The 27992-nt window shown below is 40.2% G+C and overlaps 1 protein-coding gene across 15 annotated transcripts; it reads left to right on the top strand.

The window, feature by feature from the left end:
- Positions 1–217: 217 nt before the first annotated feature.
- ZNF140 (zinc finger protein 140) lies at positions 218–27992 on the top strand. 15 transcript variants are annotated; one of them, XM_037816914.1, is made up of 5 exons: positions 462–560; positions 1623–1662; positions 3271–3397; positions 3646–3741; positions 26583–27992. In XM_037816914.1, the coding sequence occupies exons 2-5, from the start codon at positions 1654–1656 to the stop codon at positions 27749–27751; spliced, it is 1401 nt and encodes a 466-aa protein (XP_037672842.1). In that variant the 5' UTR covers positions 462–560; positions 1623–1653; the 3' UTR covers positions 27752–27992. The 15 variants fall into 15 exon arrangements, with proteins under 15 accessions (XP_037672850.1, XP_037672846.1, XP_037672848.1 ...); XM_037816911.1 differs by having other exon boundaries at positions 559–658; XM_037816915.1 differs by lacking the exon at positions 462–560 and adding an exon at positions 614–631.

Raw genomic sequence — 27992 nt, 5'->3', positions numbered from 1 at the left:
GTAGTGCAGTCTGGGACTTGTAGTTACATGAGACAGGCCGCGTTCCTTCCGGTCGCGCTGACTGCGCAGCCGTGGGGCTCTCTGGGAGTCGTAGTTGCCCGAGTCAAGGGGCCTTCCTCCCGGAGCTCTCTGGGACTTGTAGTTACATGAGACAGGCCGCCTTCCTTCCGGTGGCGCTAACTGCGCGGTCGCTGGGCGTTATGGGAGTCGTAGTCCTCTGAGACTGGGATCTGAGGCTCGTGGGCAGCAGGGCACAGCCACGGGGACCTCTGGGAGTTGTAACTGTCTGAGCCCGGGTTAGTGTCTCAGACGCACTGGCGGGTAGGCCACGGGGCGCTCTAGGAGTTTTATTTGACTTCGACCGGCGGCCTTCGTCCTGGTGAGCTTATAGTGTGGCCGCAGAGCGCTCTGGGGGTTGTAGTTGGCTGAGTCCCGTGGCGTTCGTCCCGGAACTCGCTGCGAGTTGTAGTTAGCTGAGACTGGCGCCGCGGGCACAGCCGCAGGGCGCACTGGGAATCGCAGTTGCCTGAGGCCAGGGGTTTTGTTTCGGAAGACCCAGGGTGTGGTCGCGGGGCTCTCTGGGAATTGTAGTTAACTGTGGGGGCAGGGGGAGCCACTTGCCCTCATTGTAGTGCGTTGTGGGAAGTGTAATTGCCTGGTGTGTGTGTGTGTGTGTGTCCAGTTGTGGGAAGTGTAATTGCCTGGTGTGTGTGTGTGTGTGTGTCCAGTTGTGGGAAGTGTAATTGCCTGGTGTGTGTGTGTGTGTCCAGTGAGCGGTCTGGGAGTCGTTCTTGTCGGGTGTGTGTGTGCAGGGGTGGGGTGGGGGTGGTGGAGCCCCTTGCCCACACCGTAGTGCGCGGTGGTAATTTTAGTTGCCTTGTGCGTGTGCGTGTGTGTGTTAGTGTGTCCATTCGTCCCCAGCGGGGATCCCTCTGGGAGCTGTCCTTGTCTGGGGCGTGTGGGTGTTTGTGGGGTGAGTGGGGTTGGTGGAGCCCCTTGCCCTCACCGTGGTGCGCGGTGGGTGTTGTAGTTACCTGGGGGGTCTGGGTCTGGGTCTGGGTCTGGGTGCGTGCCCGCTCCTCTCCTGCGCGGACCCCTCTGGGAGCTGGAGTTGTCTGGGGCCCGGGTTTCCTGTCTCGGAGGCGCTGATGGTGCGGCCGCCGGGCGATCTGGAGTCGTCGTTGCTTGGGGTTGGAGCCCCTGGTCCCAAGCCCGGAGGCCTCGGCCGGCTCCGGGAACTGAATTGAGCGAGGCTCGGGGCCTGGGCGGAGGCTCGGCTCCCCAAGGCTCCGAGCGCTGTGGCCGTGTCGCCGGCGGCGGGTTCCCGGGTGCTGAGCCGGAGCCTGAGCTGGGTGGGGCCGAGGCAGGTAAGGGGCGCCCGGCCCTCCCGCTCCGCCGGCGCCCGCCGCCGTCTCCCCGGGGCCTCGGGGCCGCGGCTCCGGGCGGAGTGCGAAGGGAAGCGCCGGGCTGGGAGCGCCGCTGGCACGCAGGTGCTTTCGCGCGGCTCCCGGCGCCGTGTGTCCCCGGCTGGTGCGGCGAGGGTGGCGGCACCACGGAAGCCCCTATTTGGGGACCCGGCCCTTCCGGCAGGCTCGTTCACGGCTCCTTTCTCTCCCCGCCAGCTCTGCCATTGTAGTTTCGCCGCTCTCCGCCATGCCGCAGGTGAGCCGCCGTTCCCCCCTTCTGCAGGGCAGTCAGGTTCCTGAGGGCTGGGCGCACGTGTGTTCCCGGTCCTGAAGCTTCCGGGACTCGTTCCTCCTCTTCAGGTGCCCTCAGCTGAGGCTCTGCAGATGCGGGCGGGCTGGGTGGGGACCTGGCGGGCGCGCGTGGGCAGCGCGGCGGCTGCTTTGGCCGGGGGCTCGAATGGAGAGCGCCCGCCCGTGCGCCTAGACGGGCTGCCCTTCGCTCAGTTTATCCAGCATGTTTTCATGGAGCGTCTGCCTTAGTGGTTCTCCGATCGGGGCCCGCGACCATCAGCGTCAGCACCCCGGGAGCTTACTCAGGGATGCCCGCCCTGGAGTGGGAAACTGGGGAGTGCGGCCCGGCAGCCTGGTTTTGAGGCGTCTCTTCAAGTAGCTCTGACGCGTGATGAAATTGAAGCACCGCCGACCTCCGTTAGGTCGGTGGGGATGGTCTGAGGGGATGCAGCAGTAAGCAAAACAAAACTCTCTGAGCTGGCCAAGCTTGTTTTGCAGAGATGATACTAAATTTCATTAGCAAGGAAGACTGATGATTTATTTCTGCTTGGTGCTAAATGTGTGCTGGCAACTGCACTTCAGGTGGGGATAAAAGGGTCAGTCGTTGTAAACGAATCTCTGTTTTTTAGCCCCGCTTCCTTATCTCATCTACTGTCATGTTTATCTCCAAGTCCAGAGCCTCTCCGAATTGAGCTGGGGAGTTCAGCTTCCATCCCTGCTGCAGATTTTTTTTTATCAGCCAGCAATATTTTACCACTTTTTAAAAAACACATTTTAAAATTTGAAGACTATGACTCTGCCATGCATCTGGGGCTGCTACTGGTTTGGGACCATCTGGACTCATGCTCAAGCCTCATGGTTGCATGGGTCACTCAGGTGTAAGCGGTTGCAAAGCAGGGCCTTGTTTATTTGTTATTTGCCCCAACCCCGAGAGCACTTGTTTAGGTTCCACCTTGGAAGGTGTTAAATTGCTCACCTTGGGAGGTCCTTGTACTTTGCTGTTTGTCCTCCTTGTCTTGAGGCATTGCTAAAATCGCTAAGTTTCATGGCTGTTTCTTCAGGATTGGAGGCAATCGTGACAAACTGGAGAGTGCATGGCCCATCTGAAGGGCGCTGCTGCTCACTCCCGCCGTTAGCGCCTGTGGAGGCACTGTGGCCAGACCGCAGTAGAATAGGCTGACAGGAGGGGAAGCACGCATTGCACATCAAACACACAGGAATAGTCTTCATTATTTGTAAAATGTGGGAAGTTAAGAATTTTAAAACCCCAAACCAGAAATTGATGTTGTTCGGGCTTATAATCCTATTATCTTTCACAGAATTGTAAATTTTCTAAGTCTCACATTTCTCCTTGTCTCCAATTATACAATAATAATAAAAAAAAATAAAGTTGGCTTTTAGTTGTATAATAATTTCTTGGCCTGTATTACTCAGAATTCTGAATTCTCCATTGCCACAACTTATGCACACTGTCCATCCTCTGCACCGGGACTCACCTCGCTCCTTTATCAGGGCCTTTGGGGACATGGCCCCTTGGCGTCCTGGTGGTGCAGATGTCTGCATGTCATTTCAGGGGTCAGTGACATTCCGAGACGTGGCTATAGACTTCTCCCAGGAGGAGTGGGCATGGCTTCATCCTGCTCAGAGGGATCTGTACAGGTGTGTGACGTTGGAGACCTATGGCCACCTGGTCACCCTGGGTAAGTCGTCCCTTCATCTCCCCCAGGTCAGACTTTGCCTTTTAGGGTAGCTGCTGGGAATCCTCTCTGGCTGAAGATGCTCAAGGCAGGTATGGTTTTGTTTTGTGTTTAAAATTATTTTTAGTTTTATATATGGGGACTGTAACTTCACCTAATCTTTAGAGCCCATCTTTCCTACTTATGTCTTCACTCCCTTCTTTTCTGAGAATTCAGATTGATGTTGAATTTATTTCCTTTTCTGTGAACAGGCCTTTCCATTTCGAAGCCAGATGTGGTTTCCTTATTGGAGCAAGGGAAAGAGCCGTGGATGGGGAAAGTAGACGTGGAAAAAGACCTCTCCTCGGGTAAGTGAGTTACATGCTGGGGGGGGGGGGCAATTTTCTTAAAATAACAACCCGATGAGTCAAAGAGAAAGCAGTTCTTTTCTGTATGTTTGTTAAAAGGTTTTCCCTTAAAAATACCTTGAAAACCGTGGAGACTGTGGAGTCCTGTGGATGGGAGCTCTTTGCGGGGCTGCTCGCCACTTGCCAGTCTGCCATCAGGGCTCAGCTCAGTTTCCCACTTCCTCCTGCCTCTTACTTCCTTCTGCTGGTCTCTGGATTCCATTTCTTTCTGGATTCTTCTCCCTTTCTTTCTTCTATTTTGTATATGTTTCTTTTACCTAAATAAAAAGATGTCCAGTATTTCTTTATATTGCTTTTCTTGGAAATTGATGGTTTGTTCAGTGATTCACTTATCTCATTTAATATTTATTGAAATTTTAATCTTGGCAAGACGTTCTCTTAGGTGTTACAGAGAGTAGAGAGCAGACACAAGTGTAGTGAGTATCAAGGAATCTGTCGCTTAGTGAGGTAAAGTGTATCTGAAAATAACTTACATTAGATTTCCTCAAATTGGCAGTTTGGCAATTAGAGATAAGGTACTTCCAGCTGGGTTTTTTCTTTTTTTGATTTCCACAAATAACTTATTTTCAATAAAATACATCATTCTGTTAACATGAGCTAAACAATCTAAACTTTTAGATATTAGCACAGGTAGAGGGGAATGTTTGATTCAATGAAATGAGTGTTAATGAAAACAGATTCTAATCTAAAGTTTCATAGTGAAAAATCATGAATCTGGATTCACTGTATTTCACTGGTCTGTCATTTAAACAAGATCAACATAGAGGAAACAGAAAACTTCTAAACTCAGGAAAAAACAATTTTTAAATTTGTAAAATTTTTGTAATTTAGGAGAAATACTTGGTTCCATGTAAGTTAGTTCATTTAACTAAACTTTTAAATTTGTTTCTCTTACATGTAAAATTATATACGGAGACAAAATGTGAAAAGGGGTGCATAAGGGGTGATTATAGTAAAAACTATTAATTTTATATAACTTCTTAGATCACTTTTTTACCCTGCACTATATTAAAGTATTATACTCAGTGTCAGTTTTCTACATTTCTTTTATTTCTTCATTATGCATTGCATTTTTCTTTTATATATCAATTATATAAGTAATACATGCTGATGGTAAAAATTTTTTACGATCTGTAAGTAAAACAGACAGGTAGTCTGCTTTAACCCCTAATTACACTCTCCTCTCCAAAGGTAGTCACCTTAATAACTTAGAATGTGCTTTTCTCTAGAGAGTTGTATGCATTTTGAGCAAATATCTGTGATGTGATTGGTAAATTATTTTTTTAGTCATTCATGATATTTTCATGCCTGAGCATAATTTTCCAATTGCTCCAAAACATGTTGATATGCTAGATTTTATTTGTCTGTAAATAGATGCAACTTTTCAAATACATGGTCAATTCCTGAACTTTTATGTTGCTCTTCAAAAGCATCAATCTTCTCAAGACATTTAATAGTTGCATTTTGTACCCAACAACCTGTTAATTTCAGTGTCTGGAATATAAAATGGTGGGTGTTCCAGCTCAGTTGGCTCATAAGAAATACCAGATGTGAGGTAGTGGAACCGTTTTCTTGTTATGGGCCACATTATATCACCATAGCATCTTCAACCAAGCTCCTCTATCCCAAGTCCTGTCAAATTTGCCAATATTTACTCTGGAAAGATTCAAAACTGCTGCCACAGTACAATGAAGTGTTCCCTGAAGAAGTCCTAAATATTTTGGCTCAAGAAATTTCAGCAATTGGTTCTTCTGAGTAAGAAAGATTCTGCTCTGTAAAAAATTCTAGAATCCCAAGTTCACTGATCTCCACACCGACTACACTGTGTCCCCGGTCTGCAAACCATCCCATCTCAGCTGCTTTTCCACAAAGAGGAAAAACATCCTGAGTCCACTCTTGCCATCAAGGAAAGTATCCAAAGGCTTCTTTAAGTAGCGATGTCCTTTTTCTTGATGAAACGCGGCATTGCAGCTCACCCTCTTTTCTTGCCAGTCTTCCCGGGTTAGGACTCGGGTTTTCTGTACCTCCTCATCGGGGCCGTCTTTAATTTTGAGTAAAGTTCTTGTATCATTCGTAGTTTGTAGACACCTTTGCCCCATGAGCAGCTCTCTCCAGTGCCACTTCAGCCACCCGCTGCCTGCCACTCCTGGCTGGTTGTTAAAGCTGGATAATTTGGGTAGCAATAGTAGTAATAGAAAGAAATAAAAGTAATAGTGGTAAAAGACAGGAAAGGGCTGATTTGGGAGAACGGTGATGAGTTAGTTGGGATATGCTTGGTGTGAGCAGAAGGTGGTACTTTCATGTAAAGATTTACAATAGACTGTTGGGATAATTTTACAGAAAATTCAGGTTAGAGACAGAGATGTGGAAAGCTCATATTAAGAAACAAAAATTCAAGCCAAGGAATTGAGCGACACATGCTCTAAAAGTGTTCTTCACCTTAAGTTGACAATAGGTTACTTGTGCAGCTCTTTAAAACATCTTTAAAAGACAGAGAAGTGAGCTGACATCAGGGGATTGGTTTGCTCATGGTAAGATAAGGGGTGGGGGGTTATGTTGGGGTAGAGAGCCTATAGCAATTAAAAAAATTTTTTTTTCTTTATTAGGGAAGTGTGATTTTACTGAACAATTATATATAAAATACAAGATTCACATATGACACCCTATTATTAACTCCTTGCATTGGTGTGGAACATTTGTTACAATTGATGTTGGCACATTTTTATAATTGTACTATTAACTATAGTCCATGATTTAACTTAGGTTCACTGTTCCTGTAATGTGGTTCCAGGGATTTTTAAAAATTATTACCATATATACAATGTAACATTTCCCCTTTTAATCATTCAGATGTGTATTTCTGTTCTGTTAATTATGTTCACAGTGTTGCGCTATGATCACAACCATCCATTACCAAAACATTTCCTTCATTCCAGATAGGAACCTTGTACATTTTAAGCCTTAACTTCCCATTCCCTAACCCTACCCCATACCCTGGCAAGCCATATTTTAGATTCTGACTCCATGAGTTTGCTTATTGTAATTGTTTCAAATCCATGAAATCATACAATATTTGCCCTTTTGTGATTGGCTTATTTCATCCAACATGATGTCTTCCAGGTTCATCCATGTTGTCGCATGTATCAGGGCTTCATTCCTTTTCAGAGTTGAATAATACTCCCTTGAGTGTGTACACCACATTTTATCCATTCAACAGTTGATGGAGACTTGGGTTGCTTCCATCTTTTGGCAATTGTGAATAATGCCTCTATGAACATCAGTGTGAAAATATCTGAGTTCCTGCTTTCAGTTCTTTGAGGTATATACAGGGTATTCTTTGGGGTATATACAGAGTGTGGGATTGCTAGGTAATACGGAGTTCTATACTTAGCTTTCTGAGGAACTGCCAAAGTGTCTTCCACAGCTGCTGTACCATTTTACATGGCCACCAGCAATGAAAAGAGTGTTCCTGTTTCTTCACATTCTCTCCAACACTAGTTATTTTTTATTTTTTTAATAGCAGCCATTCTACTGAGTGTGAAAGTTATCTCATTGAGGTTATGAGTTATCTCATTTCCCTGATGGCTAATGAAGTTGACCATCTAATCAAGTCTTTTGCTCATTTTTAAATTGAGTTATTTGTCTTTTTGTTGTTAAGTTGAATGATTTCTTTTTATATTATAGATATTAACCTTTATTGGATATGTGGTTTCCAAATATTTTCTTTCATTTTGTAGGTTGTTGTTTTGCTTTCAAGTTAAAGTCTTTTGAGGCACAAAAGTTTTAAATTTTGATGAGGTCCCATTTATCTATTTTCTCTTTTGTCGCTTGTGTTTTGGGTGTAAAGTCTAAGAAACCATTGCCTAACACAGGTTCTGAAGCTGCTTTGCCACATTTTCTTCTAGGAATTTGATAGTTCTAGCTTTTATATTTAGGTCTTTGATGCATTTTGAGTTGGTTTTTTGAAGAAGGTGTGAGGTAGAGGTTTTCCTTTTTTTTGCAAAAGGAGATCCAGTTTTCCTAGCACCATTTGTGGAAGAGACTGTTTTTTTTCCCAATTGAGTGGTCTTTGCCCCCTTGTCAAAAATCAGTTGGCCATAAATGTGAGGGTTGAATTCTGAGCTCTCAGTTTGATTCCATTTGTCTGTATGTCTGTCTTTGTGACAGAACTATGCTGTTTTGATTACTGTGGCCTTATAATAAGTGTTAAGATCAGGAAGTGGGAGTCTTCCAACTTTGTTCTTTTTCAAGATGGCTTTGGCTCTTTGGGGCCCCTTGCCCTCCCATATTAATTTAATGATTGACTTTTCTATTTCTGCAAAGAAGATTGTTGGAATTTTGATTGGGATTGTGTTGAATCTATAAATTGCTTTGGATAGGATTCACATCTTCACAGTATTTAATCCTCCAATCCCTGAACATGGAATGCCCCTCCCTTTATGTAGGCCATCTTTGGTTTCTTCTAGCAACGTTTTGTAGTTTTCTCTGTACAAATCCCTTACATCCTGGGTTAAATTTATTCCCAGATATTTGATTCTTTTAGTTACTATTGTAAATAGAATTTTTTTCTTGATATCTTATTCTGATTGTTTATTGCTTCTGTATATAAACATTAGTAATATTTGGTTGTTGATCTTGTACCCTGCCTATTTGCTGAATTCATTTATTAGCTCTATGACCTTTGCTGTGGGTTTTTCAGGATTTTCTGGTGTATTTGGGAGCATGTTATCTGCAAATAGTGTCAGTTTTACTTCTTCCTTTTCAATTCGGATGCCTTTTTTATTTCTTTTCTTGCCTAATTGCTCTGCCTGGAACTTCTAGTACAACGTTGAATAATAACAGTGGTGACATTGGGCATCCTTACCCTGTTACTGATCTTGGAAAGCTTTCAGTCATTCCCCATTAAGTAAGATGTTAGCTGTGGGCTTTTTACATGTACCCTTTTCAAGATGGGGAGCTGGATTTTTGTCAAAGGCCTTTTCTGCATCAGTTGAGATGATCATGTGTTTTTTTCCCATTATTGTGCTAAAACAGTGTATTAAATTAATTGAGTTTCTTATTTTGAACCACCCTTGCATACCAGGGATAAATCCGACTTGATGATGGTGTATACTTCTTCTAATGTACTGTTGGAGTCGGTTTGCTAGTATTTTGGTGTGGATTTTGCATCTATATTCATAAGAGATATTGTTCTGTAGTTTTTTTATGATATCTTTGTCTGGCTTTGGTATAAGGCCGATGTTGACCTCATAGAATGAATTAGGGAATGTTCCCATCTCTTCAATTTTTATGGAAGGATTTGAGCAGAATTGGAATTGTCTTCTTGGAATGTTTGAGAACATTCCCCTGGTCCTGGGCTTTTCTTTGTTGGGAGGTTCTTTTTTTTTTTCCTTAATGCAATTTTATTGAGAGATACTCACACACCATATAATCCAATCAAAGTATACAATTAGTGGCTCACAGTATCGTCATATAGTTGTGTGTTTATTGCCACATCAATTTTCAAACATTTTCATTCACCAAAATAAAGAAAAAAATATAAAATATTAAAAAGAAAAATAAAAAAGAACACCCAAACCATCCCATACCTCTAATCCCCGCTATTATTTATTTTTGTCATTATTTTATTACACACTGGCTAAAGGGAGTGTCAGTCACCAGGTTTTCACTATCACATGGTTACACAATAAAAGCTGTATAGTTATACAATTATCATCAAGAATCAAGTTTTCTGGATTTCTGTTCGACACATTGAGGTACTTCCTTCTAGCTCTTCTATATCCTTCAGCTCTTTTGCTATATCTTCCTTCATTTCATCAAATTTATTTAGCATTAGTTGCCTCCACTCCTGTGTCTCAGCTGAGCTATTAGTTTGTTTGTTCCTTTGGCTGGTCCATGTTTTCGTGTTTCCTGGTATGGCTTGTTATCTTAAGTTGTCTAGGCATCTGATTTTCTTGATTAGTTTATTTTGGAGCTTGTTTTCTGTCTTTTACCTAGTGTTTTTCTTGTTGGTTGGCTTTGTTCTCTGGCCTCTGTTATTCAGTTCAACTTATTCTAGACCTCTAACTTAGGTTCTATTTAGTTGATCAGAATTTTTCCCCTCTTGTTTTTTCTGTTTCTTGCTCTGCCTCTATGTAACCTTTTTGTGAGTGGGTCTCCTCAGATATGGTCGACCCTAGTCAGATTTTCCCAGTCTAGTGAGGCCCAGGTCTCATTGGGAGGGTATGGAGTTTTCCTGAGGATGAGACCCTCCTATGAGGCCTTTAGAATTGGTGCTTTTCCTCTCCTGTCCAGCAGGTGGCGCTGGCCAGCCCGCAGCTCCCCCACCAGTGTAAGGAGGTGTGGAGCCTTTAGTTCTCCTGGTGACTCTGATCCTGTCAGGGGCGTGGCTGACTGAAGCCAGAATCTGAATTCCAGCCCCTGGGGTCTGAATTCCCAGAAGGAGGACTGCCAGTTGAGCTGGGCCTCCTTCCACTCTCCCAATCCTCAGAACTCCAGTTGTCTGTCAGGGGCACTATTCCCTTCTCCCCTCTCCTCTTTGGGGCCTCTCCAGGTAGATTCCTTGGTCAGCCTGAGTTGCCAATTAAAGACGGGGGTGGAGGCCTTCAGTAGTGAATACGGAACTCAAAGACACTGTGGGTACTCTGTCTCCCCCAAGCCCAGCCTATTCCCTCAACCTGGGCTTTCCGATAGAAAATAACCACATATATTACTTTTAGATTTAAAAAAAAAAAAAAAAAGTATAAAAGAAATCAAAAAAAAGAAAAAAAAAAAAAAGAGTCTCTTTTAAAAGTCTTTCCTCAGCCTGGCAGTTTTGTCAGTGTCAGAATAGAGCATTTAAAGATATGCTTTGGGCTATTGTCTGATAATTACTCTCCAGCTTCTTCAGTTCCACCCCTGCTGGGGGCTACTGAAATGCAAAAAGATAAGGGATCGGTGAGAAGCCAGAAGGGACAAAATGTAGGGGGAAAAAAAATGGCTTTTTTGGAGTCTGGGAATGGGTGCCCGCTTTTACGTGCCCCCACTTCTCGGAGCCCAGCCCTTCTTTAGCACCCCAGCTCCCAAAGTTAGTTAATTAATTTGTTAATTAATTCTGCAGTTGAGGCTGGGGTGAGCCTCCCTCCTTGCCCTCAGCAGATTGCTGTTTTTTGGGTTTTTTTTTCCCCCCCTTTCAGGGAGCCGGCAGCAAGACAGTCTGTGAGGTCTGGGTGGGGAGGGGCGCCAGACCCCTGGTCCAGGGAACTTACAATGTTCGCTGCGATCTCAGCTTTTCCTCCAATTCCAAACCTGTGTCCAATGTGTGACTGGCTACTGGAGACCCCGAAAACACTGTTTCATATAGTTCTTGGGCAATTGCCAGCTGCTCTAGGGGAGAGACGAAATTCTGCTCCTCACCACTCTGCCATCTTGCCCCGCCTCTCTAGCTCTTCTAATACACTAGAAACTAAAAAGGAAAATCTATATTATGTGTAAGATAAGCCTCCAGATTGACTTCTTGACTCTACTTGAGATCTCTCAGCCACTGAAGCTTTATTTTGTTTTATTTTTTTCTCCCTTTTGGTCAAGACAGCATTCTCAATCCCACAATGCCAGGGCCAGGCTCATCCCTGAGAGTCCTGTCCCTCATTGCCAGGGAGACTTACAGCCTTGGGAGTCATGCCCCACGTAGGGGAGGAGGATAGTGAGTTTATTTGCAGAATTGGCTGAGAGAAAGAGGCCACATCTGAGCAACAAAAGAGGTTCTCTGGGGGTGACTCTTAGGTGTAATTATTAGTAGGCTTAACTTCTCTTTTGCAAGAGTAAGTTTCTTAAGGGCAAGCCCCAAGATCAGGGACATGACTTATTAAATTGGGATTCCCTAATGCTTGTGGGAATATCAGGAATTTGTTGGGAGGTTCTTGATGACTGATTTAATCTCTAATTGTGATTGGCTTATGAGATCTTCTCTTTCTTCTTGAGTCAGTATAGGTAGACTGTGTGTTTCTAAGAATTTGTCCATTTCATTTAGGTGATGTAATTTATTAGCATAGAGTCCTTTTATTTCAGCAGAGTCCATAGTAATGTATCCCTTTACATTTATGATTTTTATTATTTGTATCCTCTCTTATTTTTTCTTCATTCTAGCTAAAGGCATTTCATTTTTTTTATCTTTTCAAAGAACCAACTTTAGTTCTGTTGATCTTCTCTACTTTTTAAAAAATTCTGTATTTCATTTATCTCTGGTGTAATTTTTATTGTCTTCCTTCTGTTCCCTTTGGTTTTAGTTTGCTCCTCTTTTTCTAGTTCTTCCAGTTCTGAGGTTAGGTCTCTGATTTGAAGTCTTCTTTTTTAATGTAAGTGTTTAGAGCTATAAATTTGCCTGTCAGCACTACCTTTGCTGCATCCCATAAGTTTGGGTATACTGAATTTTCATTTTCATTGGCCTCATGATATTTCCTTGTTTCCCTTGCAATTTCTTCTTTAACCCATTGGTTGTTTGAGTGTACATTGTTTAATTTCCACATATTTGATAATTTTCCATTTCTCCCTCTGCTACTGATTTCTTGCTTCATTCCCACTGTGGTCAGAGAAGACACATTGCATGATTTCAGTCTTTTTAAATTTATTGAGACTTGTTTTGTGACCTCTCATGCATTCTGTCCTGGAGAATAATCCATGTGCACTCGAGAAGAATGGATATTCTTTTGTTGTTGAGTAAAATGTTCTGTTTATGTCTGTTAGGCCTAGTTGGTTTAGAGTATCGTTCAAGTCTTGTATTTCATTACTGGTCTTTTGACTAGATGTTCTATCCATTTTAGACAGTGGTGTATTATAGTCTCCTACTATTGATGTTGAACCATCAATTTTTCCCTTCAAATCTATCAGTATTTGCTTCATATATTTTGGCTTTGCTGTTAGGTGCATATATATTTATAATTGTTAATATCTTCTTGTTGAATTTACCCCTTTATCAGTATATAATGAACATCGTTGTCCCTCATAATTGTTTTGCACTTAAAGGCTATTTTATCTGATATTAGTAACCCTACCTCAGTTCTATTTTGGGTACTGCTTGCATGGTACATTTTTTTTTCAATCCTTTCACTTTCATCCTACTTATATCTCTGAATTTAAGTTGAGTCTTTTGTATACAGCATATGGTTGAGTCATGCCTTTTTATCCATTCTGCTAATCTTTGGACTGGAGAGTTTAATGCCTTTTCTTTTAAAGTCACTACTGATAATGCAAGACTTTCTTCTGCCATTTTGCTATTTAGCCTTTGTATGTCTTACACCTTTTTGTCCTTCATTCTTTCATTAATGCCTACTTTTATATTTATTTGAATTTTTGTGTTGTATCATATTGATTGCCTTCTCTTCTGTACCTGGACGTATTTTTCGTATGTTTTCCTTGTGGATACCATGGGGTAAGAATTTGACTTCCTAAATATATAACAATCATATTTGGTTTGATACCAACTTGACTTTAATAGCATATACCTACACTTTTACTATAACCATCCCCTACCTTTGTTTATACTTGTTGCCAGTTATATCTTCATAGATTGTATGTCCAACACCATAGATTTATCATTACTTTTTTATTCATTTGCATTTTAGCCCCTGTGGGAAGTAAGAAGTGGTGTTCTATACCAAAAATACACTACATTTATAAATACCCAAATGCTTACCTTTACCAGAAATCTGTATTTCTTTATGGCACTTTGAACCACTGTCTAGTGTCCTTTCCTTTCAGTCTGAAGAGCTCCCTTCAGAATTTCTTGTAGGGCAGGTCTGGTGCTGATGAGCTCCCTCAGCTTTTCTTTATCTGGGAATGTCTTAATCTCTCCCTCAGTTCTGAAAGAAAATCTCACCAGATATAAAATCCTTGGTTGGCAGTTGTTTTCTTTCAGCACTTTTAAGTATTTCAGCCCACTGTCTTCTTGCTTTCATGGTTTCTGATGAGAAACTGGTACTCACTCTAAATTGGGTCTCCCTTGTACATAATACATTGCTTTTCTCTTGCCACTTTCAGAGCTCTCTTCTTGTCGGATGCATTTGGTAGTGTGATCAGTGTGTGATGGGGTGTATTTTTCTTCATGTTTATCCTGTTTGGTGTTCCCTGGGCTTTTTGGATTTGCATATCCATGTCTTTTGCTAAGTTTGGGAAGTTCTCTTTCATTATTTCTTTGAGTATTCCTTCTGCCCCTTTCTCTCTTTCTTCTTCTGGACTCCTGTTATGCATATCTTGGTATGCTTGGTGGTGTCCCAGAGGTGTCTTAGGCTATTTATACTTTTTATAATTCTTTTTCCTTCCTGTTCCTCAGCCTGACTCATTTCAGTTTTCTTGTCTTTGGGTTTGCTGATTCTTTCTTCTGCCAGTTCCAATCTGCTGTTGAAACCCTTCTGGGAATTTTTCATTTCAGTTATTGTGATTTTCAATTCCAGTAGTTCTGTTTTGTTCCTTTTTAAAATTTCTGTCTCTTTACTAAGTTTCTCATGCTGCATATTCATTGTTTTCCTGATCCTTTAGCTCTCTGTATTTTCCTTCATCTCATTGAACATTTTTAAGAACTTTTTAAAAAATAATCTTTTTCCTTTATTAGAGAAGTTGTGTGTTTACAGAACAACCATGAATAAAATACATGCTTCCCATATGCCACCCTCTGGAAGTGACTCCCAGGCCCAATCACAGGCAGGCTCAGCCTCCCCTTTACGGAAGTAAGTCCCACAAGAGGAAGCCTCATGATTGAGCACCTGATTCATCAATTACAGGGTCCCTAATTCCACAGAGTATATATTCTGTCCAAAATAAATAATCAGTGTCTCACATTATCCTCACTTAGTTGTAGAATCTACATCATTGTTAATGTTAGACATCTATCATAACCCTGAGCACCCCATGACTCTCATCCACACACCCCCAATTATTTACCCCTAGTATTGATGTGGTACTAGTAAAGTATTCCTATCAAAAGTAGTCCATAGTATGTAATAGGTAGGTTTTCCCATATAGCACTCTGTTGTTAACTCTTTGTACAAGTGTCATAATTTTGAAGTAGATCATGCAAGAATGTATTTATATTTGTCATGCTAATCTGTAAGGCCAGTACATTACTTTAAGCAACCCTTTTCAGTCATGTTCACCTTCAGTACTCCACTAATACTTATAATCCCATTAACAAACTGTCATCAGCCCTGTCCATTCCCATACCTTCAAGTCCAACCTCATTAACAAGTCTGTATATGTTAGGTTATCATTCCCCCTTCACTAGCTTGTGTCTATCTCTAGGTCTCCTATATTCTATATTTTAAGACTGATTTTGCATTATCCAGCCAGGGGTTCATATTAGTGATATCAAACAATATCTCTACTTTTGTGTCTGACTTATTTCACTCAGCATTGTCTTCAAGATTTATCCATGTTGCCATATGTTTCAGGACCTCATTCCTTCTTGCTGCTGTATAGTATTCCATCATAGGTACATACCACATTTTGTTTATCCACTCATCTGTTGAATGACACTTGGATTGTTTTCATCTTTTGGCAATTGTGAATAATGCCGCTCTGAACATCAGTGTGCAAATGTCTGTTTGTGTCACTGCTTTCAGATCTTCTGGGTATATACCAAGTAGCGGAGTTGCTGGGTCATAGGGCAACTTGAAATTTAGTTTTCTGAGGAACCGCCAAACTTTCACAGTGGCTGTATCATTATACATTCCCACCATCAGTGGATAAGAGTCGGAATTTCTCCATACCCTCTACAGCATTTGTAGTTTGTTTAATGGAAGCCATTCTTATAGGTGTGAAATGATATTCATTGTGGTTTTGATTTGCATTTTCCTAATAGCTAATGAAGATGAACATTTTTTCATGTGCTTTTTAGCCATTTGTATTTCCTCTTCAGAAAAATGTCTTTTCATATCTTGGGCCATTTTATAATTGGGTTGTTTGCACTTTTGTCATTGAATTGTAGGATTTCTTTATATATGCTAGAAATCAGTCTCTTATCAGATATGTGGTTTCCAGATATTCTCTCCCATTGAGTTGGCTGCCTCTTCACCCTTTGACAAAGTCCTTTGAGGCACAGAAGAGTATCATTTTGAGGAGTTCCCTTTATCTATTTTTTGTTGTTGTTGTTATTGCTTGGGCTTTGGGTATAAGGTCTAAGCTACCTCCTATTTCTAGGTCTTGAAGATGTTTCCCTATATTATCTTCTAGGAGTTTTATGGTACTGTCTCTTATATTGAGGTCTTTGATCTACTTTGAGTTAATTTTTGTATAGGGATTCTAAAACTGCCATTCTGTAAAATACCAGAAATGGATTGGCTTTTATAAATGGGATTTATTAGGTTATAAATTTACAGTTCTAAGACCATAAAAATGTCCAAAGGCATCAACAAGAGGGTACCTTCTCTGAAGAAAGGCTGATGGCATCCAGAACACCCCTGTCAGCTGGGAAGGCATGTGGCTGGCTTCAGCTGGTCCACTGCTCCCAGGTTGTGTTTCAAAATGGCTTTGTCCAAAATGTCTTTGGGCTTCTGCCTCTCTCAGCGCTCTGTTTGGTTCTCCTGGGGTGTTTCTCTCTAAGCATCTGGGGGTCCTCTCTTAGCTTCCTTGGGGCAAACTCAGGGCTTCATCTCTTAGCTTAGCATCTCCAAACTTCCTTCTCTCAGCATCTTCAAGCATCTGGGTCTGTGTCAGCTCTTAGCTTCTCCCAGGGGCAAACTCTGGATTACATATCTTAGCTTCTCTCCAAAATGTCTCTCTCAGCTTCTCTGAGCTCCTTCTTTCCATGAACTGTCTTAAAGGACTCCAGTGATCTAATTAAGACCCACCCAGATGGGGCGGGGTCACATCTCCATGGAAACAACCTAATCAGAAGGATCCATCTTAATCAAAAGATTAATAGGTCTGTGCCCACAAGATTACATTGAAGAACATGGCTTTTGTGGGAGGCATAATAGATTCAAACCAGTGTAGGGGGTGAGGTGGGGGTCCTCTTTTATTCTTTTGGATATGGATATCCAGTTCTTCCAGCCCCATTTGTGGAACAGACTATTCTTTTCCATTTCAGTGAACGTGCCAGTTTGAAACTGTTATGGTCCCCAGAAACCATGATCTTTTAACCCAATATTGTTGTATGGAATATTTTAATCAAGTGTTTACATGGAGATGTGACTCACCCAACTGTGGGTGCCACCTTTGATTGGGTTATTTCCATGGATGTGTGGTCCCCACCCATTCAGGGTGGGTCCTGATTGGTTCACTGGAGTACTTAGAGCACAGGAGCCAACACAGGCTCTGAAGCTTGAAGACACTTGGAGATGAGGACAAAAGGACATATGGAGATGCTAAGCCAAGAGAAGAAGCCCAGAGTTTGCCCTGGAGAAACTAAGAGAGGACCCCCAAATGCTTACAGAGAAATGCCTTGGGAAAACAAAGCACATAGGCACAGGAACTTAGAAAACTAAGATAGAAGCCCAGAGACATTCTGGAGAAAGCCATTTTGAAACAGAACTTGGGAAACAAAGGACCAGCAGATGGTAACCTCATGCCTTCCCAGCTGACAGACGTGTTTGGTTACCATTGGCTGTTCTTCAGTAACGGTATCCTCTTGTTGATGCCTTGGTATGGATACTTTTATGGTCTTAGAACTGTAAAATTGTAACCTAATAAATCCCCTTTATAAAAGTGCATCCATTTCTGGTATTTTGCATAACAGCAGCAGTAGAAAACTGGAAAAGTGAATTTGGAGGCCTTGTCAAAAATCAATTGGCTATAGATCCAGGGGTCTGTTTCCAAACTCTCAGTTTGATTCCATTGATCAATATGTCTATCTTTGTGCCTGTACCATACTGTTTTGACCACTGTGGCTTTATAGTAGACCTTAAATTCAAGTCTGCAAAGTAGGTTGTTGGAATTTTGATTTTAATTGCATTGAATCTGTAGTAGATCAGTTTGGGTAGAATTGACTTTTTTTGTTAATCCAATTTTATTGAGATATATCAACATACCAGATACTTATCCAAAGTGTACAATCATAGTATCATCATATAGTTATGCAGTCATCACCACAATCAGTTTTTGAACATTTTCATTACTCCAAAAAAATAAAAATAAAAGCAGAACACCCAAAACATCCCATACCCCTTATCCCTCCTATTATTTATTTATTGTTTGTCTTTGTTTTCTTACTCATCTGTCCATATACTGGATAAAGGGAGTGTCAGTCGCAAGGTTTTTGCAATTATACAGCCACACCTTAAGAGCTGTGTAGTTATACAGTCATCTTCATGAATCAAGGGTACTGGAGTACAGTTCAGCAGTCAAATATTTCCTTCTAGCTATTCCAATACACTAAAAACTACAAAGGGATATTTATATGATGTATACGAATAACCTCTAGAATAATCTCTCGACTCTTTGAAACCTCTCAGCTACTGAAACTCTATTCTGTTTCATTTCTCTTCCCCCATTTGGTCCAAGGCTTTGTCAATCCAATGATGCCAGAGCCAGGCTCATTCCTGGGAGTCATGTTCCACATTGCCAGGGAGACTTACACCCTGGAGGTCGTGTCCCACATAGGGGGAGGGCTGTGAGTTTACTTGCCGAGTGGGTTTAGAGAGAGAGAGGCCAAGGGGTTCTCTGAGGGTGATTCTTAGGCAAAATTATAAGTAGGCTTCACTTCTACTTTGCAGTAATATGTTTCATAAGGGCAAGCCCCAAGATCCAGGGCTTGGCCTATGAAATTTGTAGTCCCCAGTGCTTGTGAGAATATCAGAAATTCCCCAGGTGGGGAAGTTTAATAGTTCTACATTTTTCCCCAGTCCCTCAAGGGGACTTTGCAAATACTTTTTTATTCTCTGTGCAAACTACTCTGGGATGAATTGGGGCATCACACTAACCTGTACAACCAACAAGATCTCGCTCCCTAGTCAAGGTTCCATGTAGTTATGGTGTTCAAATAAACTGGCCATACAAGTTAAATTATATAGTGTGCTACAGAAGATATAAATTTTGCACCAAATAAAAATCTATTCCTTTGATCTTACAGAAGTTGAAGTTTTAAAACACCATCGATATTGTCCTTTACCTTTTAGTCTGATTGGCCTTAGTTTTTACCAGATCGGCTTCATTCATATCTTTAATTGAAGTCTGATCTCTTTTTCAGCTTTTTAAAAAGTTGCTCTATGGGGTAATAATACTTTTATAGCTGCAGAACTCTAGCTCTGAGTTCCAGGTATCACACAGATAGCCAAAATTCCAGGGAATGCCCAGGGTACACAAAGAGCCCAGCATCTCAGAATTTAGAGGTAACCATTACCACTCAGGAATAGATGTGACTGCTGTAAGAGCTTACAATCTAGAAACCTTTACAATAAGCCTTCCCCTGATAACCTGTTCTCTGGAATTCAGTTCTCACAGTTTGCACATTATATTTAGTCCCTATTAGTGAGGTGTTATAATATTAGCCTTTTCATTTCTGGCTTATTTCATTCAACCTACTGTCCTTAAGGTTCATTCATCTAGTTGCATGGCTTACAGTTTCATTCCTTCTTGCAGCCGCTCAGTATTCCATTGTATGCATACACCAGTTTGCCCTTCTGTTCATCAGTTGATGTACCCTAAAGCCACCTCCATTCACTGCAAACTGTGAATACTGCCACCATAAACACCGCTGTACAAATATCTATTTATGTCCCTGTTTTCAGTTCTTCCAATATATACCTAATAACGGGGTTGCAAGATCATATGACAACCCTACACTTGGCCTCCTGTGGAACCTCCACACTGCCCTCCAGATGGGCTGCACCATTCTACTTCCCTACTGACAGTGAATAGGTATATCCCTCTCTCCATATTTTCTCCAGCTTTGGTATCTTTCTGTTATTTTTTAAACAGTTTTATTCAGACAGTCCATCCTAAATGAACAACCAGTGGTTCCTGGTGTAATCTCATGGTTACGCAGTCACCACCACAATCTATATGAGGACATTTTCATTTCTTCCACAAAAAAAGAAGAGGGGAAAAAAAATGAAAACTAAAAAATAACAAAATAAAAAGGAGAAACAACAAAAGCACCAAGAATCCCATACCCCCCTATATCCCCCTCTTATTGACATTTAACTTTTGTATATTGCCTTTGTTACATTCCAAGGAAGTATATTACAATGTTACTGTTAGTAACAGACTAATTTGCATTGATTGTATTTTTGCATGAACCATCCCATTTTAAACACCTGGCAATGTTGACAATTTGTTCTACTTCATGTAAAAACATTCTTATATTTGTATATTTAATCACCATCATTGTCCACTCTAGGTTTTGCTAAGTTATAAAGTCCTAGTCCTTATCTTCTGTCTTTCCTTCTGGTGTCATACATGCCCCTAGTCTTCCTCTTCCAACTCAATTCACACTCAGCTTTGTTCAGTGTACTTACAATATTGTGCTACCATCACACAGTATTGTGCTATATATTTCTGGATCTATACAATCAATGCTTCTGAGCATTCTATACTCTTTCAGCATCAAATGCCTGATCTCTACCCTCTTTCTATCTTTTGATAACCTGTGTTCTCAATTTTATTTCTCAAAGTTTGCTCACTAATGTTAGTTCATATTAGTGATACCATACAGTATTTGTCCTTTTGTTTCTGGCTAATTTTGCTCAACATAATGTCCTCCAGGTTCATCCACATTGTTACATTCTTCATGACTTTATTGTGTCTTACAACTGCAAAATATTCCACTGTGTGTATATACCACAGTTTGTTTATCCTCTCGTCTGTTGAAGGACATTTGGGCTGTTTCCCTCTCTTGGCAATCGTGAATCATGCTGCTATGGTCTTTTGGATTTTATATGTCCTATCTTATTTTTATTTTTTTCCTCTCTCTCTTTTTATCCTTACTGATAGTCTTAATTTCTATACTTTTCTCCAAACCGCTCTCTCCTGTCTTTTCCTATCTGCCTGTTGTACTCCCTTTAGTATTTCTTGTAGAGCATGTCTCTTGTTCACAAACTCTCATTGTCTGTTTGTCTGAAAAAATATATGTATATTCTTACATCATGCAAACACTTATTTATATTTGCAGTGCTACTCTGCAGGTTACATGCCCTTAAACAACCATTTTTGACCATGTTCACCTTCAGTGCAGCACTTATAATCTTAATGAACCATAATCACCCCTGTCCATCCATTTCCATACCTTTAAGTTCACCCTCATATTAAAAATATTTTAAATAAATTTTTATTGTGAAATTTAACATATATACATAACAATTGTAACTTACAAAGTGTGATTTACCAAGTAATTAGAGAGCAAATTTCAAAGAATATTATGGGTTACAATTCCACAATTTCAGTTATTTATTGTGAAATATAACATATATACAGAAAGTTGATAACTTTTAAAGTACAATTTAACAGGCAGTTATATAGGTAACAAATATTTTAAACTCTCCCTCATTTTGAAGGACAGTTTTGCCAAATGGAGAATTCTTGGGTGGTAGTTTTTCTCTTTCAGTATCTTAAATATATCATACCACTTTCTCACCTCCATGGTTTCTGCTGAGAAATCCACACAAGTCTTGTCACGCTTGATAAGACTTGATATGGATCACTTTTCTCTAGCTGCTTTCAGAATTCTCTCTTTGTCTTTGACATTTGACAATCTGATTAGTTAAGTGTCTTGGAGTAGGTCTCTTCAGATCTATTCTGTTTGGGGTACTGTGCACTTCTTGGATCTTTAATTTTATGTCTTTCATAAGAGATGGGAAATTTTCACTGATTATATCCTCCAGTATTCTTTCTGCCCCTGTTCCCTTCTCTTCTCCTTCTGGGACACCCATGACATGTATTCATTTGCTTCATGTTGTCATTCAATTCCCTGAGACTGTGTTCATAGTTTTCCATTCTTTTCCTTATCTTTTCTTTTTTGTGTATGATTTCAGATGTCTTGTCTCCTAGTTCACTGGTTCTTTCTTCTGCCTCTTCAAACCTGCTGTTGTGAGTCTCCATTGTATTTTTCATCTCTTCTATTATGCCTTTCATTCCCTTAAGTTCTGCCATTTGTTTTTTCAAACTTCTGAGTTCTTCCATATGTTAGCCCAATGTCTTCTTTATATCCTTCATCACTTTTGCCGTATGTTCTCTGAACTCCTTGACTTGCTTTTTTAATTGATTTATCATGTTTGAACATATTTAATTAGTTGTTTCAACTCCTGTATCTCATTTTTCCTAGTGTGACTTGTAACTTCTTATTGTCTAGGCATCCAGTTTCCTTGATTAGTTTATTCTTGAGGTCACTTTCACTCTTTTACCTAAGGTTTTCTTGTTTATTGGCTTTGTTCTTTATCTGTTCTTTGGCATTCAGTTCAACTTATTCTAGACCTCTAGCACAGCTTTTGTTTAACTGATCAGAATTTTTCAGCTCTTGTTATTCTGGTTCATATCTTGCCTATATGGAATTTTTTTTTTTTTTTTTTTTTTTTTTTTGAGGATGGTTTTCTCAGATATGATTGACCTCAATCAGATTTTCCCAGACCGGACAGACCCAGGTCTCAGGTGGGGGGTGTAATCAGTATCACGTTTCCCTGAGGATGAGGCCTAGCAGGTTGTCAGACTTTCTTGGGAAGCCTCTAGACTCTGCTTTTCCCATCCTCTCCAGCAGGTGGAGCTTGTCAGCCCACAGCTCCCCACTGGTGTAAAGAGGTGCGGTGCCTTTAATCCTCAGCATCCCTGTCCCAGTCAGGGACTGAGGGTGAATCAGAAGCCAAGCTTAAGCTGTTCCCTTTTGTTTGTTTGTTTGTTTTTTTCCAGCCCCTGGGGTCTGAATTCTCTGAAGGAGGCCACCACTTGAGCTGGTCCCCACCTGCCTTTTCTTTGGGAGGAGAAACACTTTAAGGGATTATTTCCTTCACTTGACTCCTTACTCTGTCTCTCAGACTCATGTTAACTCCACCCTTGCCAGGGTCAGCATTGACAATTGAAAATACTTGAGGCTTTTTCTACTGAGCTACTTAGAATGGTTTAAAAAAAGAACTTGGGCAGTGGTTTACCCTATTTTTCCATTCTCATAGCCTTAAGTAAGTATGCTGTTTAGGGTCAGATCCATGTATGCACAGCTTATGGATGAGCCCAGGATTTCATGGACAACTTTCACTTTCTTGAGCTCCCCTTTGCACAGTCTCCCAACCTCTCTCTTTAAAGCTCTCAGGACACCCTCTTTAGACCTTCTGAATACAAAGCTGGAGCTTTAGTTTCCCCTCTGCTCTATACTTCCTATGACTGTGTCTTCCTCTGTAGCCAAGCAACAAGAGGATGAAAAGAAAAAAGTGGGTATTAGCCCCATGCTCTTGGGGCCATATATATATATATTTTTTTTTTTTTGCTTGTAAGGAAGGTTACCCTCACTTGGAGTTTTACATGCCTGACTGTCCACTGCTGCTGCAGGATACCTTGGGGTGGGGAAGGAGAGAATGGAAAACAGAAGATGGGATTTCTCTGACCCACAGGGACCCTGTTTCTCATTCCTCAGACTAGAAACAGAGGGCTTCCCTCAGAGCTTTTTCTCCCCATATGTGGTGTGCATTTCTGAGTTTCAGGCCACATTTGATTAAGGCCAGAAGATACGGGAGAGAGGAAATATGAGAAGCTCATGACCAGTTAAGTGTTACTATAAGTTCTGGTTTCCTTCCCTAATTCACTTGCTACCATTCACTGTTTAGTCTTCAAATAGCTGCTCTATACATTCTGCCCAGTTTTTATTTGCATTCGAGGAAGAGACAGATCAGAGTGTACTTGCTTCATCTTTACAGGACTGGAAATACCCCCCTTATATGTTTTATAAGTAAAAAAAAGCAACATTATAGCCTGTAGAATGATCATACTAATAAAACGGCTGTAGTATAATATTCAATCTAGTGTGAGCAACAGCATGAAGTTAGGAGGAAAATGGTGGGAATCAAAGTTGGTTGGGGATCAGCACTGGTCAGATCATACCAGATCTTAAAAGCCATGGTAATGAATTTCAGCTTCATCCATAGACTAACTGGGAGTCATCAGAAGATTTTAGGCAGAAGAATATTTTAGTAAGGTCATTCTGGCTGCAGTTTGAAGAACAGAATTATTAGAGGTAAGACTAGGAAAGGGGGTTACCATTTAAGAGTTGTTGTCATAACCTAGTCTAGAAATATCCATCACCTAAACTATGGAGATGTCCCAGAAATGGAGGGATAGACAGATTGGTTACAAACTAAAGAGACATATTGAAAAGGACCTGGTGATTATTAGGAATGAAGAAGATTGAGGAATTGAGGTTGACACCACTCTTTGTGTTGGTATTATTATTCCTAAGGAAAGACGTGTGAGCAAGTTTGAAGAGCAGGGGGGATATTATATAATTTGATACTTGAGTTTTGGATCTCTATGGGACATGTGCATATATAAATCCAATAGGCAATTATTATATTCTGGAACTTAAGACATATCAGTCAAGATATTGTTTCTGAAGCTTTAGTCTGCAAAAGAATTGTCTGGAGATGGTTCTAAAACACATCTTCCCAGCCCCCACCTCGGAAATTCTAATTCAGTAGTTCTGGAGTAGAGTCCAAGGATTTGCATTTCTAAAAAGCTCCCAGATGATTCTGCACTGAAATACACATCTGCTTGAAGAATATCTCTGCACATATTTTCAAAATTTTAAATTTTCTTTTTAAATCCCCGAACACCTATTATTCATTTAATTTTTAAGCAATTTCCCCCAATTTCTTTTCAAACAAAATTAATTGCTTTTCTATAGGATTGCTAGTGATTTTATACATCTATATTTCTCAGCCTGTATTGTAGCAATAAAAAAAAAAAAAAATCCCTAAACCTTTCTAGATTTTTTCCTAGCAAATAATAATGATTTTTAGAAATCTTCCTTTCTGAAATTTCTTTCTTCCTGTATTCATACTACAGGATCTTAAACAATACTGTTGATACAAGATGTTCTGTTTTTTTTTTTAGTGAATACATATAAAATTTTTCTATTGAGTATATTAGTTGCTACTTTATCATGGGAATCCAGTATTAAGAATGAAACTTTGTATCTAAGTTTTTAATAAGTATACATGCTAAGTTTCATCAAATCCATTTGGCATCTACCAAAAAGAGTTGGGGTTTAGAAGATGATGGAAACAGCTGAGGTGAGTTTGAGGGATGGAGGGAGAAGGGATATATAATTTACATTCTACTTTTATATCTTGAACTTGATTTTCTTGGTTGTGCTTTTTACTGTCATTGGTATGGGAAATCATATGGTATATACTATACTAAATCTATGTGGTTAGCTTTTTCTTATATCATTAAATGTCCAGGTTCATCTCATGTATTTCAGTTCCCAACTAGTTTACTCAATGAAGCCCTTTAGGTTAAAACCTTTCTTTATCTGCTTCAGTGAATGTATTCTTGTGTCTAATAATCATTAATTTTTCCTGTGTTCTCTTTGTCTCCCTATTTATATTCTCAACTTTTGAAGAGAATTATTCAATTTATTTCCCCAGGGCACTTACTCAGGTACTCAATAGATAAGGGATTGGGTTATAGAGGGTGTGGGAAAGGAATTTCAGATGTTTCCTTTATTGAGATTGTTATTTTTTAACATCTGTTTCTCTGCCATTCCTGTCCTAATCTTCCTTGTATTTTTGTGTACCTGCTATATAGTTACAAAGATGGGCATTGAAGAAATATGAGGCCTGTTCATTTCTCTCCAGATGCTTATAGTCAGAGTGATAATAAAAGATAGGCTTCCCCCCAAACAGAAAATAATGAGTCTGTGTTTTAGAGAATAATGAACACTTTAACATATATTTGGAGATAATTTCAAACTTACAGAAAAGTTGCAAAAATGGTACAAAGAATACCCATATATCCTTTACCCACATTCACCTGTTGTTAACATTTTGCCCCATTTGCTTTATCATCTCCTTTATGAGTTGTTGTTTTTTCCTGAAATATTTGAGAATAATTATATACTTTATGGCCCATTATCTCTAAATGCATAAGTTTGTATTTCCAAAGAATAAGGATACAAGAGAAGGGATTTAAAAAAAAAACACTTCATGTATTTATTTTAAAATTGTGTTTCAAATGAAAATGATGAAGTCCCTTCTTAAAACTTAGCTTGGAGAAAATCAGGGCTAATGTTTGTCTATCAAAGGCAATTTGATAGGAAAGACACTATTATAGCAAGGCTGAGCTTCTGGTATTAGTTTGGAAGGTAGAGTTAGAGGGAGGCTAATAGAACATATTTTTAGAGAAATCTTTTCCCCCCATTTATAATAAATTACTGTAAAGATCTTCTAAAGGCACTTAGTGTACTCAAGAGTCTGATGTCTTTGTGGGACCTGAGGCATGCTTGTAGTGTATTAGCACTATGTAATTGCTATTTCCAGATATTTCTGCCAGCAAATGCAGTTTAAATGGAGGTGAGAAAGACTAACAATCTATCCTTACCAGTTACTTATCTCTTGATAGTTCTATTTTTCCCTCTTCTTCAGTTACTTATATTTAGTCTTTCCCCTTATATACCCACACCTCTTTTTGATCTCTTCTGAATCTCTGGGCATACTGTTCAGATTTCCCAATCATATATATGACTCCATGAAAGTCATGCAATTGGTGAGAGTTTTTCTTTCTTTTTTTTTTAATTTCATTATCATTTAAAAATGGAAGAGTGCCTTTTATTTTACTCAATACAGATAAAAGAAACATAAGAAACATTTGCTTTTTTTTTTGGTATCTTTCAATTTCAGAGTCAAATGGTGAGATCAAAGAGCTTTCTCCAAAAAATGGTATTTATACAGATGACTCCTCCCAGTATTTGATAATGGAAAGAATTCTAAGCCAAAGCCCTGAGTATTCCAGTTTTAAAGGAGGCTGGAAATGTGAGGCTGGTACTGAGATACTTCAAGGAAATCAGGGATGTATCAGGCAAGTAAAAGTGACAGTCTCTCATCAAGAAGCCCTGGCTCAACGTATGAGTATCAGTACTGTGGAGAGGCCCTATGGATGCCAAGAATGTGGGAAAACTTTCAATCGGCGCTTTTCCCTTGTGCTACATCAGAGAACTCATACTGGAGAGAAACCATATGTATGTAAGGAATGTGGCAAAACCTTTAGCCAGATCTCAAACCTTGTGAAACATCAGATGATACATACTGGAAAGAAACCCCATGAGTGTAAGGACTGTAATAAAACATTCAGTTACCTTTCATTCCTCATTGAACACCAGAGAACACACACTGGGGAGAAACCCTATGAATGTAGTGAATGTGGAAAGGCCTTCAGCCGTGCATCAAACCTCACTCGACATCAGAGAATTCACATTGGAAAGAAACAATATATATGCAGAAAATGTGGGAAAGCCTTTAGCAATGGCTCAGAACTTATTCGCCATCAGATTACACATACTGGAGAGAAATCTTATGAATGCATTGAATGTGGGAAGGCATTTCGTCGTGCCTCCCACCTTACTCGACATCAGAGCATTCATACCACCAAAACCCCCTATGAGTGTACAGAATGTAGCAAAGCCTTCCGTTGCCACTCATTCCTTATTAAACATCAGAGAATTCATGCTGGAGAAAAGCTCTATGAATGTGATGAATGTGGTAAAGTTTTCACTTGGCATGCATCCCTCACTCAACATATGAAAATTCATACTGGAGAAAAGCCCTATGCATGCGCTGAATGTGACAAAGCCTTCAGTCGAAGCTTTTCCCTCATTCTTCATCAGATAACTCACACTGGGGAGAAACCCTATGTATGTAAGATATGTAACAAGTCCTTTAGCTGGAGCTCAAACCTTGCTAAACATCAGAGAACACATACTCTAGAGAACCCTTATGAATATGGAAATCCATTTACTTACCACTCTTTCCTTAATGAACACCAGCAAATTCACACTGAAGAGAAAACTTAAGAATGTATGGATCATTTTTGAAAAATTTTATTGCAGCAGTTAATGCCTTACTTTGACTTCAGAGGATTCTTGGAGAGAAGGCTTATATCAAGAGGTTGAATGTGAGGAAATGTAGTTCATTCCTTCTTCATCAGAGAATCCATTTTGGAGAAAAACTTCAGTATTATGTGGAAAAACCATTAAGTAGACACTCACTCTTTTTGTATTAACAGAACTTGATCAATAAATATTGAGAATAATC

The sequence above is a fragment of the Choloepus didactylus genome, chromosome 23 (assembly GCF_015220235.1).
Source record: "Choloepus didactylus isolate mChoDid1 chromosome 23, mChoDid1.pri, whole genome shotgun sequence".
Lineage (NCBI taxonomy): Eukaryota > Metazoa > Chordata > Mammalia > Pilosa > Megalonychidae > Choloepus > Choloepus didactylus.
Note: the sequence above shows the minus strand (reverse complement) of the source record. Positions and strands in the feature narration are given on the sequence as shown.